The sequence below is a fragment of the Macaca mulatta genome, chromosome 7 (assembly GCF_049350105.2).
Source record: "Macaca mulatta isolate MMU2019108-1 chromosome 7, T2T-MMU8v2.0, whole genome shotgun sequence".
Classification (NCBI taxonomy): Eukaryota; Metazoa; Chordata; class Mammalia; order Primates; family Cercopithecidae; genus Macaca; species Macaca mulatta.
This window is the reverse complement of record NC_133412.1, coordinates 73,991,075-74,007,284: the sequence shown is the minus strand read 5'-3', so window position 1 is coordinate 74,007,284 and position 16,210 is coordinate 73,991,075. Positions and strand designations below refer to the sequence as shown.

The 16,210-nt window shown below is 42.4% G+C and overlaps 1 protein-coding gene, 1 long non-coding RNA gene and 1 other non-coding gene across 15 annotated transcripts in view; 2 read left to right on the top strand and 1 right to left on the bottom strand.

Annotated features, from left to right (window-relative positions):
- Positions 1-72: 72 nt before the first annotated feature.
- Positions 73-16,210, top strand: part of LOC106999265 (uncharacterized) — a 70,993-nt gene continuing 54,855 nt past the window's right edge. For 4 of the 9 annotated variants that reach the window (XR_013395896.1, XR_013395898.1, XR_013395897.1 and 1 more), the window contains exons 1-4: positions 73-161; positions 4,115-4,270; positions 6,226-6,282; positions 6,400-6,435. This is a non-coding gene — a long non-coding RNA (uncharacterized LOC106999265). Of the gene's footprint in view, positions 162-264; positions 351-4,114; positions 4,271-6,225; positions 6,283-6,399; positions 6,436-6,542; positions 6,720-16,210 lie in introns of those variants that run through there. The other 5 variants (XR_013395892.1, XR_013395894.1, XR_013395889.1 and 2 more) reach the window with 4 other exon arrangements.
- Positions 5,442-5,568, top strand: LOC114680009 (small Cajal body-specific RNA 15). The gene has a single exon (XR_003732086.1).
- The window catches only part of FSD2 (fibronectin type III and SPRY domain containing 2), a 64,667-nt gene continuing 56,306 nt past the window's right edge, over positions 7,850-16,210 (bottom strand). For all 5 annotated transcript variants that reach the window (XM_077940127.1, XM_077940129.1, XM_077940126.1 and 2 more), the window contains exons 12-13: positions 11,344-11,520; positions 7,850-8,798 (exon numbers count right to left, since the gene is read on the bottom strand). In XM_077940127.1, coding sequence (XP_077796253.1) covers positions 8,546-8,798; positions 11,344-11,520 — 430 coding nt within the window. In that variant the 3' untranslated portion in view covers positions 7,850-8,545. The remainder of the gene's footprint in view (positions 8,799-11,343; positions 11,521-16,210) is intronic.

Below are 16,210 nucleotides of genomic sequence, written 5' to 3'. Positions count from 1 at the left end.
GCGCGTGGGGCTGGACTTCCTCTCACGCCCAGGAAACTAGAAGGGCTTTTCCGCCGGAAGGAGAGTGGATTTACTAGAAAGGTGGGACATTGGAGGGGCGGTAGCGTGGAGTTAAGTCCGGTCTCTGACCACCCAGCGGAGCCGGTGACAGCAGCGTCCTGGTAAGCAGGCAGGCGTATCAGGTTTCAAAGGATGCAGCAGGGAAGGGGGGTAGAGGTGAGGGGTCGTTGCATCTGTCGCTGTGTGTATCTTTTGGGGGTTCAGCGCCACCAGCGATCTGGGCCTCGTTCATTGCGCTTACATTTCTCCACCTCATTTGAAGAACGAGCTTGGTAGCCGACGGAGCTGAGGTAAGTAAGTATAAATGTGGAAAGGAGAAATATGCACTCACCAGACTAGTTTGCAGTTTTCACATAGGTGGTGCCATCCTGTGTCCCATAAGGGCCTGCGCGAACCCAAACATTCTGAATCGGTGACGCCTGTTGGAGGCAGCAGCACCTGTTGCATTAATTTTAGAACACACACACAGAGCTGGTAATTCTTAAGCTTCCTGAATCTGCTGGCAGTAGTTTGGTGTCAGAAGTGAGTAAAGCCATCTTGGTGGTCTCCCTCCTTTTAGCTTATACTGAAGCGTGGTGAGGGGAGATAGGCCGAAAGTTATACAACTTGTTAATAACAGAGCCGAGAGTGAAAGCACGATTTCTTCATTTTCAGCCCGGAATTATTTGTTCTACACTATACTGTTTCTTTGCATTGCTAGACAATTGGTCTTTTTTTACGAAGTGGATGGGGAGTTGCAAGGAGGAGTGAAGAGGGTGAATGTACGTCTACATACAGTATAAATCCATGAAAGACAAAATCAGCGTGTGTTAGAACTGTGTCAGTCATCTACATCTTCCATACTTTATAGATGGAGATGAGTCTGTCACGTCGCTTCTGTCATTTCACTTTTAGCAATAGATGTGTAGTAACAATATGTGAAGAAGGAACTTTCATTACCTGTTACACACATTTACACAGAACGGCCTGGGGTTCACTGAACACGCTATGTGCTCACCCTAGAAAACTGATTCTGTAGAGTGCACTGCAGTCAACCCTCAGCTGTTTTAAGTAATCTTACATTTGGTGCTTATGTGGCTTAAGTGTCTTGTGCATTATTGCACTCATCTCTCTCATGTTATTGAAATGGAAATGTGTTGTAGGAAAGTGGCAAGCCTGTGAAGGAAATAAGTGAGCCTGAGGCCCAGAAAACCATACATTAGCAAATATTGAAAAACTGTTCACTTCACATAGGGGGTGTCTTAAGTACTGGGGAACTCATTCAACCAGATGTTCATTGTGGGGAAGCCATGAATAGCCTCCCTCTCCTGGGTTCAAGTGATTTTCCTGCCTCACTCTCCTGAGTAGCTGGGATTACAGGTGTGTGCCACCATGCCCGGCTGATTTTTGTATTTTTAGTAGAGACGGGGGTCCCACCATATTGGCCAGGCTGGTCTCGAACTCCTGACCTCAGGTGATCTTCCCACCTTCGCCTCCCAAAGTGCTGGGATTACAGGTGTGAGCCACCGTGCACGGCTCCTATATAAACAATTTTCAAACTTGTTGGTCTCAGGAGCCACTAAACAGTTATTGAGGACTCCAAAGAGCTTTTGTTCATATGAAAATAGTTTTGACTTCACTAACCCCGAGAAGGGTTTTCAGAAACCCCCACAGAGACCAACTTTTAAGATATTTCAAAGAAATTTTAGATTATATAGAGGAATGATTGCTGTTGTGATTGTGACATGAGCAGAAGTATCACCTTAAAAATGCAACAACAAGCACAGTAGCTTGTATTTCCAGTAGCTGTATAATTCCAGGCACAGAGAACACAAACAGATGTCCATTTTTAATTCTTTTGTTGTTTTTTTGAGACAAGACCTCACTGTCATCCAGGCTGGAGTGCAGTGGTGCGATCACAGCTCACTGGCAGCCTTGACCTCCTGAGCTCAAGAGCTCCTCCACCTCAGCCTCCTGAGTAGCTAGGGCCACAGGTGTGTGCTACCACCCTGGCTAATTAAAAAATATATATATTTTGTAGAGACAGGGTCTCTGTGTGTTGCTCAGACTGTTCTCAAACTCCTGAGCTCAAGCCGTCCTCCCACCTTGACCTCCTGAAGTGTTGGAATTACAGGCGTCAGCCACTGCGCCTGGCCTGTAATATTTTTCTATGCTTGGAAAGTTTATTATTAATCAGCTAGGATACTTCTCTACAAAAATACACATATATAACTTGAGATTTAAAATTTTCTCAGCCAGATGTGGTGGTTCACACCTGTAATCTCATCACTTTGGGAGGACGAGGTGGATGGATTGCTTGCGCTCAGGAGTTTGAGACCAGCCTGGGCAATGGGGCAAAACCCCATCTCTACAAAACCGCACCCAGCCATTTTGTATTCTTTTTATCCCATTACTTTTTTTTTTTTTAATGGTTTCAGACAGTGGTTCAGACCAGCTGCTAGAGAATCAAGGGCTAAGAATAAAAGACTACCAATTTAGTAGATTTGGACATGGACAAGCCACAGGCAGTTTTTCTTCTCACTCTCTTGGCCAGTTATCTCTTGCTTACCTTCCCCTGCCAGTAGCCAGTAGCATGTGACAGCCTCTATATTCCATCTCCCTTTTCTCCCTCTTCCAGAACTTAGATGAGTTTTCAATGGATAACTGTACAGAAACATACCCACTACTGAGTTTATAATAAATTGGTAAATGGTGTTTAAAATGCCTTACGTAGAAATCCTTGGTAGTTAGTTATATGTGGTTATTTTTGGGAAGTTGGCTTGCAGTTCTTTGAAGGACTGGGAACATGTATTTCTTTCTTTTGCATGTACCTATGTGTGTGTGCGTCAAAGTTTTATTTGTTCACCGGTGCTCTACACATTCAGAGAACCATTTCCAATAACAAACTATAGAATGATCCCTTTATTTCTGATTTAAAATAATGAAGCATAGGATCCCACTGTTTGAAAATTCTAGCCATCGATCACTTTATAAGAAAAGGATGAAATTTCAGTAACAAGGGGTTTGTTTATCTGATTTCCACCCTACAGATTAATATATAAATTTGGCCAAAGTTGTTTGGGGGAGAGGGGCTGTTAGGTACTGAGCTATAATACTTTGTTGCTTTGTATCACTTTTAAAATTGACTTTTAAAGATACTTGACATTTGAAAAAGAATCACCTTTGATCTTTCTAAATCCCTAATTTGACATTAACTTTATAGCATATGATTTATTCCATAAAGTCTTAGATCCTGAAACTAGCAGAAAGCCAGATACTCATGTTGTGCTATAAATATAGGATTGACAGTTAAGCTTACTCAGTAGTCAAGGGGGCAGCTTTCACTCACTAGCCTCCAGGGCATATGAACCAAATTTATGATTCAGAACATTTAAAATATACATGTTGAAGATCTTTGGGCTCTCGTAAGGATAGTCTAACTGTAATATATATTAAATGTGTCAAAGGTCTCTTGCAATGATGGGAAGAGCATTCTAAACCACATACATCTTTCCCATCCCCAGATCATTCTGTGCCCCCTCCCACTCTGCCTAGATTAGGAGTCACCATGGAGCACTGTTAGTAATGGGACTGTGTATCAGATCTTTAAGATGTACTGGGACAGAAGAAAGGTTGATATTTTGGGTTTTTTTTTGTTTTTTTTTTAGACGGAGTTTTCACACTTGTTGCCCAGGCTGGAATGCAATGGCGGCCATCTCGGCTCACTACAATCTCTGCCTCCCTGGTTCAAGCCATTCTCCTGCCTCAACTTCCTGAGTAGCTGGGATCACATGTGCCCGCCACCATGCCCAGCTAATTATTGTATTTTTAGTAGAGATGGTATTTCATCATGTTGGCTAGGCTGGTCTAAACTCCTGACCTCAGGTGATCTGCCCGTCTTGGCCCCCCAAAGTGTTGGGGTTACAGGCATGAGCCACCGTGCCCAGCAGATTCATATTTTAATGTTTCCTTCTACTCCCCAACCACACACAAATTTGAAAGCTGCTTTGCTTTCTAATAAAGAGACTTTTCCTTTGATTTGGAAGATAATTTGATGTCTCTTTTCTCTTTGCAGGTATATGAGCTCCCTGAAAGCACGAAGCAGTTATTTCCATCTTCAGATCATTCAGAGATTATGAAGGCACAAACCCTGCCTTCAGTTTGCTTATAGTCAAGTGGAGCAGACACAAGTCAATGATTGCAGTATAGCTACTTAAGTAATCTAAAAGAGGTGAGTGTGGCACTTAACCTCTCCTGGGACGGGGAGGAATAAGGCAGTGTTTCCAAGAGGCTATACAGGCATTAGGTAGACAAGGAAGAGGAGGTCCATTCTGGGTGCCTAGGACTCTGTGGCTGGTTTATATATTGTAAATGGTACAAAAAACAATGTTGAGTATCTTTTACCTTTCTCCAAAGTACTGGTCTTACTTTTGGATAGTGCTTCTTGTTTTTTCCTTCCCTCTCCCTGGCCCTATCACCTTTAAATTAAATGAATGTTTAATTTAAATGTTTAATTTAAACATTCATTTAGTAGGAAGGAAGTAGGAGGGTAAGAATCTTTCTGGGTGGCAGAATAATAGATGGGTCTACAAAGAGCAATGTATATACCCAGTAAAGCCATCTCTAAAACTGTGTTTCTGCATTGTTATAGTGCACAGTTGGGAAATCTCAGTTTTGTTGGTTGTGTATTTTCCCAGTGAATGGATTATATTCCTTTCTGCAATCCAGTCTGTTTGAATTTAAGGGCATCTCTTAAATTCCTTTCAAGCAAGAGACCTAACATTTAGACTTAGGAATGAGAGTAGGAGAGACAGCAAGATTAGAATCCAAGTTCATACTACCAAAACATTTTTATTGGCTCTGAGTGACTACATGTTGTTTGAATCAGCTGGAGGCTAATTTGTAACGTTTCAAATAAATGATAGTTTAATTCCTCCAGGATTTGAGTAAGGTGAAAATAGAGCTAAAAACCATGATTCGGTCACATTCTGGCAAAATGAAAAAGCAATCAATTTGGGCTTTTTTTTTTTTTTTTTCCTGGAACTGATGATAGCAGAAAACAAACAATGAAATAGTCAGACATGATATACTTGACAAGAACCACCACCTGTTCAGTAGCAACTCTAAAATAAGTACTAATAGGGGCAGTTGTTGTGCCCAGGTCATAGTCCTACTCCTTCCAGGGGACTTCCGGATGACAGAAAAGATGCTGATCAGCTGGGGTCTTCTTTCCAAATAACAAACACTTCTCTTGCATTTAGATTAATTAACCATTGGTTACAGTGAAACAAGCATATGGACAGAGTTAATCTCCTATAGCTTGAAGTTATAAATTATCTTTATTTAAGTATCTTGACATGGTAAAGGACAGTGTTTTAAAAGCTGGATTTGGTTATGTTCTTCTGGAGACTAAGAAAATAGAGTCCTTGAAATCAAGCTGACTCTGCTTTTAGCCTCCTAAATGAAAAGGTAGATAGAACAGGTCTTGTTTGCAAAATAAACTCAAGGCCTACTTATCTACCAACAGCAATTATATGCTTTCCATTGTCTTTCTATAGAAAATAGGAGTAGTACATTTATAGATGAGAAAACTGGAGAAAGACATAGTGAACATGTGAGAATCTTGCTCTACTAATTGATAGGAAGGTGACTAGAAATTGGAGAAGTTGTCTTGGTAAGTTGAGGAGAGGACTTTTCTTATAGTGCAGTATGGTAGCTGAACCTGCTTGCATCAAGACCAATATAGTCTTATTTACAGAATGCCACATCATAGTGAATTGTGCTGTGGACAGCTTCCAGTGTGTGAGTTGTGGAAGATGATGATTTTAACAGATTTTGGAGGATGAGAAGTATTAAGAAAAAGGCCCCACTGCCCATGCATTTGCTCTGCTTTTTACTTTTGACCAAGTATACACTTCAGAAATATCTTAGTGGATGTATACTAGTGATTGTGTGTCATTTGAACCAGCAGGAAGTAATTTATTAAACACACTTTTCTAAATAAAAGTCATTTAATTTTATCAGAAACCAGTGTCATTTTAGTTTGCAAGTCTCAAACCAACTTTCCAATTCTGACTTATAAGGGTGCCTTAAATTCTTAATACTGCACTCTGTGTTACTAAACCCATGTTAGTTTACACCAAGATTCTGTGGTGGTTTTACATATTCTTTTTCCCCTTTGTTAAGGTGGGGAGGCCACAGCTTATGTGAATTGACTTTCTCAGGAGTTGTAAAGTGATACAGGTAAAGCTAAGAAAACAACAGATTTTGATATCTTTTGTTTTAACTGTCCAGTGTTAGGGATTGTGGCTACAGTGGTCTAATTTTTAAAAACTCTTTTTTTGCTTTGTTTTTTAACAGACTTATCAGCATGTTGCAGGTGAACATGGCCTTGAGGTAAATCCTGTCCCTTGTTGAATACAGTTTCAGTAGATTGTTTATAGTAGTTTAAGGATTGGAATTTTTTTACAAAAACACACAAGTTTTGTTTGGTTCTGTTCTAGATGTTTTTCTTCTAAATAAATGAGAAAGATGTTTCAACAAAGGCTCCTTATGCTGAATAATTGTGATGCTTGAAGTTCCTAATCTGCTTTAAGTGGATTTGTCTGACATTTGGTGTAAATGTCAGACAATTCTAGACAGTTTTTTCTTGGTCAAATAAAAATTTAATTAAAACTTTACAGATGTCGAGTTTTTAATCCATTTATCCGTGTTCATATTAACATGTGTAGTATTCCATAAAGCCTATTAGAACCCTGAATTCAAACTTGCCTTCTTTGTGATATCCTGTTTCTTACTTGGTAGTTTCTATTTCAGTAGCTGAGAACATTTTTTAATATACATATATGTATCTTTTGTTTATTTATAACTGGAACCATTTCTGTGCTTACATCTGCTGTCCCTTGTTTCAGAGTAGACAGTCCAGCTTTGCAGGCTAGGTATGTGTTTGTATAATGAGTTATTAAATTGTCAGTGTGAACTGTTAATTCAGGAATCTGAGCTGCCATTTATACCAGTAGCCAGAGTTTAGTAGAAGATGAGAGTCTTTCAGTTTGTCAGGCTTTGCATGTGCTGGAAAACATCAGAGGTTTTTTGTTTGTTTGTTTTTGAGACAGAGTTGTGCTCTTGTTGCCAAGGCTGGAGTACAATGGCACAGTCTCGGCTCACAGCAGCCTCTACCCCCGGGTTCAAGCAATTATCTTGCCCCAGCCTCCTGAGTAGCTGGGATTACAGGCACCCACCACCAGGTCTGGCTAATTTTTTGTATTTTTAGTAGAGACAGGGTTTCACCAGAAAACATCAAAGTGGACTTTTTTTAAAACACAAAACCTTAAATGATGAGATTAGGGCATATCTGGGTTTAGAGGCATCCGTGGGACGTGATACTGAATTGTAATTGCTTCACAAATGGAATTATTCTGCAGCTTCACTCACAAGCTTTGAAAATGCTATGTGTGCAGAGCTTAAGTGGCAACTGGAAACTTGAACAGGAGAACCAGGAATGTAGCTGATGGAGTTGGGCATTGAGCTCACAGAATGGCCTGGGGGCAGTGAGGCAGGATGCCTAAAAGCTGCCTAGCTAGAGATCAGTCTTCCTTCCCGTCCTCAGCTTTGCCCTCTGGTGGGCTGTTAATTTCTTTTAAAAAATTGTTGTTCATTTGCTAATATGCCACAGATGCCCTTCTGTTCTTTCACGCTGCCTCCATTCCAGGTTTTTTCCCATTTCTTGGCCATAGGTCCTTTGCTATAGTTTTGAAAGAGCCCTGCCATCCTTCACATGGAGAGCAGTGAGAGGCCAAAGAGCAGTGGCTGAAGAAGATACTCATTTATTCAACAAATACTTGGTGACAGCTGTTGTGTGTTAGCCCTTGGGGATCTAGCAATTAACAAAACAGGCACTGTCCCTGCCTTCGTGGAATTGGGCATTATAGAGGTAATTTCAAAATTAGAGAGTGGTGCATACTGTGTAGGAGTGGAACAGGGTGTTATAAAGAGTACATAGTGGAAGGGACCTCACCACAGTGCTGCTCACTATTGGGAAAATGAGGGTAGAAGACGTTGAGAAGGGCACACAGCTTCCCTGGTTTTCTACAGACAGCCTCTCGCCTTCTCAAGTATATTCTTGGCTGACTCATGAAATGCATGAGTGTACTGGGGCTGCTGGAGCCATTAAGACTACCCTCCTCGTCTTCCAAGCTCTCTAGGTTTTGGAAACTCATATTTTGCATATACACAACTACAGTTTAACAACTTTAAAGACTTTTGAGTTCATTTAGTCTGAGCCTTTATTTTACAGCTGGGCCTGGTAATGACTATCTTAGCAGCACACAGGACTAGAATCCAGGTTGGGTGAAATGAGCGCCAGCACACCATTCTGCCAGATAATAACATGAGCCATAAATTGTGCTGGACACATGGTGCTTAAATGCCATGTTCAGCCAGCTAAGGCGTGATTGGCTGCAAGAGGGGTAGGCATGGAAGACAGGAAACTGGACATCAGAATGTTCTAATAGAAAGTGACATGTTTTGGCATTGAAATGCCATTATGTACCTTTAGACACCCAGGGGTTTCCAAAGAAAAACAGGGATGCACAAATTCATGAAGCTGACAACTAAATGTGTATAGATGCTGAGAAAGGTCCACATTGAAAAATGACAACTTGGAATTTTCATAGTCTAATAGAATGCCAATCTTCTTTGGAGGAACTGTTATTCTTATATCTGGAGTTGTTCTGTTGTGCAGAAATTCATACCTATGCCTGAAAATTAAATTTGACATAATAAAGTTTCAGTAATTCTATAGATTTACTATTTATAGAATATTTCATATTAATTTTATTGATAGTCCTATGATTTTGCTACTTTCTAGTATTAAATGACTACCAAAGTGACAAGCCATTTCTAAAACTATATTCTCTAAACTATCTCTTTTCTAAAATTTGTCCTAAGAAACATTTTCTTTTTTTTTTTTTTAGACGGAGTCTCACTCTGTCACCCAGGCTGGAGTGCAGTAGTGCTGTCTCGGCTCACTGCAACCTCCACCTCCCGGGTTCAAGCGATTCTCCTGCCTTAGCCTCCTGAGTAACTGGTATTACAGGCATGTACCACCAAGCCCAGCTAATTTTTGTATTTTTAGTAGAGACCAGGGTTTCACTGTGTTGCCCAGGCTGGTCTTGAATTTCTGAGCTCAGGCAGTTGCTCACCTTGGCCTCCCAAAGTGCTGGGATTACAGGTATGAGCCTCTGCTCCTGGCCGAAACATTTTTCAAACATCATTTTTTCTCTAGTAACCTCTTAACCTAAGAAATTTACCTATAGCATCCTGAACTCTCTTGCATCTAAACTAGCATAGGAATAGAACATGTTTTTAAAATTTGGATTAGACATTTGAAACAGGGAACCTTGTGATTTTCCATGTGATAAAATGGGCCTCTTGGCATAAGCTCTTCTCTGCACAGTTACTCCAATTCTTAAACTTTCAAATTGAGTGGGCCAGTGGGCCTGTTACCAATCAATATTATATCACTATCCGTGCTCTGCATCCTGTGTACTTTGAAAAATGAGTGGGCCAAATTGAGTGGCCAGTGGGCCTGTTACCAATCAATATTATATCACTATCCATGCTCTGCATCCTGTGTACTTTGAAAAATGGCAGAAACCAAAACCTGTCACAGGAATTTCCTAACCCTGCTACCTACAGATACTTGAAAAGCTTTTTGTGTCAACAGGCTAGTCTAGGCTGCTGGGATGAACACTTGGAATACGATCTAAACATGTCAGAGGAAGCCAGCCTGTCTCAAGCCCATTTCACCTTATTTTAACTAAGCAGCTGCCAGAAGCTATATGAGTCCTTTCCTGTACTTTCTCTCCCACCACCAATGGAGTCTAATACTATGAGCCAAAAATGCAAATCTGCTAGGAGACCTTATCCTAGGATGCCTTACCTTCATTCTCCATTTGTAACGTGTGCGTGTGCATGCGCGCACATACACACACACACACACACACACACACCCCCCCCTACATCTGTAAGAAACTGGCTTGGCTCTAGCACTTGGCCTGTAGCTTTTGCCCTTCCTTTGTCTTCCATCCCTCTTCTATTCTCTCTTCTTATTCCCCTTATTCCTCCCCCTACACACGGACTTCTAGGCTTTCTTTATGCTCCCTTAGTTTTACTCTGCCCCTTGTTCTTGCCTTTCTAAAGAAGAGACTTTGATCTTTAGCCTTACTTCAGGCAGAATCCCCAAATAAAGTATCTGCCTCAGTGTATAGTAATTCTTGCATTCCCCAAACTGGGTCTGAAGTTTAGTAGATTTCATTAGTGTCCTCATCTATTATCAGGGGGAAGTTGGTCTTCCCACTTATGCTTGGGCATGAATAACCATGATAGAGGACCATGGGCAGAGAACATTGGATGAACATTACTAGGATTCATCAAACCAAGGAGGGTCAGAGGCCCCATTTTACAAGATGTGATGGGAAAGCAGTGTGGGGTCTTGTTTTTCAGTTTTTGAGGTGAAGGAAGGTTGTTCTAAGTCTGAAAGTTTATTCATTGACCTGGGCTGCATGAGACTTTTTTTCTACTATATGGAACTACTCCATGTGTAAAGACAGAGTGCCCAGCAGCAGGAGCAAACCAGAATTAGCCATAACTACTAAGCCTCTTGCCCACATTCACTTAAAAAGATGGAACTGGGGCTTCAAAGCAAACTGTATTGGCTTAATACTAAAGGTGAACAGAAATGAAAAAATCAATCACTTAAGTGGTTAGGAATGAACTCTTTGGAGCCAGACTGCTTGAGTTTGAATCCAAGTTCCAAATCCATGTCGTTTGGATTATCTAATTGCTGTGAGGTGTGGTCTTTTTATTTTTATTCTTTTATTTTTGTTTTTGTTTTTGTTTTAGAGAAGGGGTCTTGCTATATTGCCCAAGCTGGCCTTGAAGTCCAGGGCTCAAACGATCCTCCCACCTCACTCTCCTGAGTAACTGGGACTACAGGTGCACGCCACTGTACCCAGCATTCTGATTTTTAAAATGAGATAACACAATTGTGAGAAGTAAATGAGATAATGCATGTAAGAGTACTTGGCACATAATTCTCCATAAATTTTAGCTATTTTTAGCTCAGAGAAAAGCTGCTCTTTCTCCTACTTGGACTTTAGGGAAAATGACTGGCAGCAACTCCTGAAATGTCTTAGAATATTTGTAAAACATAACGTGTGTCTTAATTATTGCTAGTAAAAAGGTCTTGCTGTAATCTTTCAAAAACAAATTTTAATTGTGAGTATCCAGATTTTACTTTACCTTGATGATGCAAATGTGTGCCTCATGCACCAGGAGAGGCAGTTTGCTCCCAGATCCTCCTGTTTAGTGACATCTTCAAAGGCCACACCAACTGTATAGTCCAAATGCTCATCCACCTCCACCTCCCAGTAATGGTGCCCTCGGACTGGAATTAGATTTCCCATGACAGCAACACACCTGGTTTTAGAAAGTGGAAGCATGTGTGATTTGGGGTACCCTAAGCCTGGCTGTGCAGATCAGTGAAGCCAGCTGCTGGGATCAATCAGTCGGTGGTCTACCAATGTGGTGGTAGGTGCTTCTGGACACTTAACTTGTAAAGCACCCTTAGCTCTCAAAGCTCAGTGGGCTGATACTGAAGATTAAAGAAGATTATGATACAGCTTGGTAATGGGAGAGGAGGAGGCACTAAACCAACAGAACAAGTTTTGTTTGCTCTTTAAAATTGTTGGGGCTTTTATAGAAAAAGGTTTGGTTCACTTGTTCATAAAAAAAGAAAAGGGTTGAAAATATACAACACAGCACAGTTAAGGGAACCATAAGCTTGAAGTTCACCACCATTGCTTATTGTACTAAATGAACATGGAAGGCCTTTGAGGTAGCTATCATGTTAGGGATGACTCCTGGAGGAAGACAATAATTCAGAGGCCAGCCCAAGAAGAACAAGATAGCAGATTCCTCACAGATCATTAAAATCTACCTCCTTACCCCACTGCTGCTGACTGGGCAGGGCCCTGGACCTCTTTATTTGCACGTCAGGGGAGCCGGCTCCCCCCTTGAATGTACCAGACCCTGGGGGGGGGGGTCACTGGGCCCTAGATTTTTGGGGGGTCACCAGCCACTCCAGGGGCAGGGACCATTTCTTCATTTTCTGAAAGCACTTTAATGATTCCCCTTTCCCCAAACTCCAGGGAATGGAGGGGGGACCCCGCCAGCCAAAACATTCCCCCCTTTCCCAACCCCCATCTCCTCTTCTAGCCCATGCCCTTCCCCGGTGGAGGGAGGGAGCAGGGAGCCCTCACTCTCCATGCCCCTTGCTTGCATCTGTATATAGTGTGAGCAGCAAGTAACCCTCCTCCTCCCTCCCCCCACCCCTCCTCAATGTAGTGGCCTTGGATATCCTGTTTGTTAATAAAGACAATTCAACCAGCAAAAAAAAAAAAAAAAAAAAATCTACCTCCAAGGTTGCACTGGGAACAATTATACTGACAAAGGTTAGAGTAATGTTTTGTTCTACATCAGCAAAGTATCAACACAGGAAAGTTTTCAGTGAAAATCAAATTATATTGGTATCTCCAAAGTGAATGTTCTACCTACCTTCTTCAGGAGACTCCTACATTAACCAAAATATATATAGCCCTCAACATCCCTAGAAAGATTTGTTCAGTTTAAAATTTTCTCTCTACTCTCAAAACCCCAAGTTCTTACTGCCCAAGCAAAGCTTTGGGAAGGAGGCTGCATGTTGGTTAACTTCTACCTCAGTTACCTCACCTATAAAATTAGGCCATCTCTGCTTCAAGCTCCAGACTCACATTTCCACCTGTTGTTTCAAATTCGGAATGTCCCAAATGGAAAGTCATATTCCCACCCCTCTTATCTACCAAAGTTTGGGGTGTAGTGGGGAGGGGTACATACTTCTCACATCTCCATTTTGGTTAATATAGTCATTATCTACCTGATAACCCCTTGGCAGAAAACTAAGATGGGAATAATGTAGTGGCTACAAGGTTACCTTCTAGTTTTAGTCCTGCTTCAACCCTTAATATCATTATACTCTTGGGCAAGTTACTTCTCTGTGTTTTAATTAGTTTTCTCATCCGTCAACTGGGATTGATAATAGTACAGACCTCACAGGGCTGTTGGGATGATTGCATGAGATGAAGTATATTTAGCACTTGGTAAGCACTTTATAAATATGGCAATATGATAGTCCCTGACTCATCTCCCTCTCTGTTGCCCTTTAAACAGGTGACCAGCTAGCCTTGTTGGTTTTATGTGCTCAACAGCTGTTGACTCCACTGGCTCCTCTCACGTACCCTGCTGCATAGTTAAGCCCTCCATAGTCTCCTCTCTGGTCTCCTTGTTTCCCATCTGCCTTTGCCTTTCCTTTTCCCTCTCCCTCCCCAGCTCATGTTCTACCATGCACTGAAATCTTTCTGAAATGTAATCTGATCTTGTTCCCCTGCTTTAAATCATCCAATAATTCTCACCACATAGAGGGTAAAATCCAAACTTTTATTGTGTATGTACTGGACTTTCTCTGACTTTCCTGCCTCATCTTCCACCTCTTCCCATCGTGGACCCTATATTGCAGACATACCAAATTCCTCATATTTCTCCAAACATGATCTTTTTGGCTTCTTTCATATGTACATGTACAAAGCAACTATCTGCCTTGTTGGCCTAGAGAACTCCTATTTATCCTTCATGCTTTTGTCCTTCCAAGTCTTTGTACTTGGGGCTCCTACAATGCTTTGTCCATAAATCTACCTTACCTTTAATGTGTGTGCCTTTTGCATGCACGTCTCCTCCGCTTGAGATCTGAGTCTTAGGTGGGCGAGGACTGTATCTTTATCTATTTATCCCCCAGGACAGCACAATGTTTCACAGGGCAACAGCTACATTGGCAACTGGATATTAAAATGGGACTGTCTAACTCAGCTTAGCTGGATCCCCAGAAGCCAAGAACCAAACGATGCGTGTAAAGAACTCCTGTATTTCATGGTGAGATGTTAGAAATAGACTCCTAGGCAGAAGTTTAGAAGGAGAGAGCCAAAAACTGGGTTCATAGCTTTTCAGTGTAATAACAAAGGGTTGAATTTGAAGATGCTTGAGGCTTTGCCCAGAGAGCTTTCTTATTCACACAAAGGAAGAGTGAAGTAGCAGTGGCCTCATCCAAGGTGTGTGTTTTCCCAGGACCAGGTGTGACTGGCAACCACCACAGGGATGCTGTCTTAGTGCTGTTTTTGAGGGGGTCCTGTCCAAGAGGGCTTTCTGTGGGGGTCAAGGAGACCTCAGCAGAAAGATGCTAGAGTTGTGTGGATGCAAAGGTTGAAGGGTAGCAAAGGGCCCCTGGAGGGAGGGGGACTGCCTGGGGCCCACAGCTGTGGTCAGAGGGGCTTATGACAGTGCCCATGAGAGTAGCTTTAAATGTTGCTTTGGTGCCAGTCAGGCAAGACCTTTATTGCTGCTTACTCCTCTCTACACCCTACAAACCTGGTTGAAAGGGCAGAGGAGGAAAGGACAAAATCTTTTCCTCTGCACCTGCTCTTTCACACTGACACTTGCATACAGTAGGTGCTTAACCCATGTGCAATAAAAAGGCCAGCAGGAAGCCAGGGTCAGAGGAAGAGCCAGCTGAGGGGACTATCCAGGACCCAGGTAGGGAGGCTGGATAGTTTTCCATCAGCGGCCCTTCCAGCCCTAATAGGAGAGCCCCTTTGCTTCCCTAGAAGATCCTCTTGACTCTAAAAATCAACCTACCAAGAACTATTTTTGCCCTGGATATCAGGAAGCTGAGAGGCCATATTTGTGTTAATCCTAGAAACTGAATTAGCCCTTGAAGTTAACCTGTGTCCTTTCTTTTCTCCCATTGCTTTGATTTTTCTATTTCAGTATTTTTATTTGCCCCTTATTTTGTCTGTTAACTTTGGAAAGAAGTAAGGAATATGTAAGTAATTTCAACATATGTTGTGTACCAAGCTTTAGAAATAGCTGGACCAGCCAGCCAGCTTCTTTGGTGGGCCACCCCGCCCACAGGTCATGCACCAGCACAGTGATGGTTTTCCCCTCACTTTGGAACAGTCTCACTCCATGGCCAGTTTTCTATCAGGAGTTTTGCTATAAGGTACCACAGTGCAGGAGAAAGAGCACTAGGCTAACCGGTGGGAAATCTAGGTCCTTGTTTCTGTTCTCCCACTAGCCCACAGCATGACCCCTGTGAAGCAGAACAGAGTCTGGGGGCAGGGAACATAAGGACTTCCTAGAACTAAATTAAGCAGAAAAACCCCAACCTTCGAAGTCCAAGTAAATAACTTTGTATTTCAGCTGTGGCAGGAAACATACTCTTCATTTGCATAGGGTGTACACCGAGTAAATGACTTTGTAACTTCACTTTAGCCTCTTCATATGCATAGGGTGTACACCAAGTAACCAGTGGGAACCTCTAGAGGATATTTAAACCCCAGAAAATTCTGTAACCCGGCCCTTGAGCCGCTTACTTGGTCCGTTCCCACCCTGTGGAGTGTGCTTTCATTTTCAATAAATCTCTGCTCTTGTTGCTTCATTCTTTACTTGCTTTTTTTTTTTTTTTTTTGAGAAGGAGTCTCACTCTGTTGCCCAGGATGGAGTACAGTGGCGCCATCTCCGCCCTGCAGGTTCAAGCGATTCTTCTGCCTCAGCCTCCCGAGTAGCTGGGATTACAGGCACGCGCAACCACGCCCAACTAATTTTTGTATTTTTAGTAGAGATGGGGTTTCGGCATGTTGGCCAAGCTGGTCTTGAACTCCTGACCTCAGGTGATCCGTCTGCCTCAATCTCCCAAAGTGCTGTGATTACAGGCGTGAGCCACCGTGCTTGGGCTCTTTCCTTGCTTTGTTTGTGCGTTTTGTCCAATTCTTTGTTGAGAACTCTAAGAACTTGGACACCCTCCACTAGAAATACCTGTCCCACCCTCATGACCACTGGCTGCTCCAGCTCTGGCAGCCTAAGACCCGGGGACCATGCCCTCCCAGGGGACTGCGCCCTCCCCTGACCTCGCCCTCCCAGGGGGCTCTTCTGCCGGCACCTGCCCGACCCCTCTCACCCACACTCCTCTGGGTCCCCTCCCCACTAGGCTCCCCTCTCCTCACTCATTTCCGGGATTCCTTTT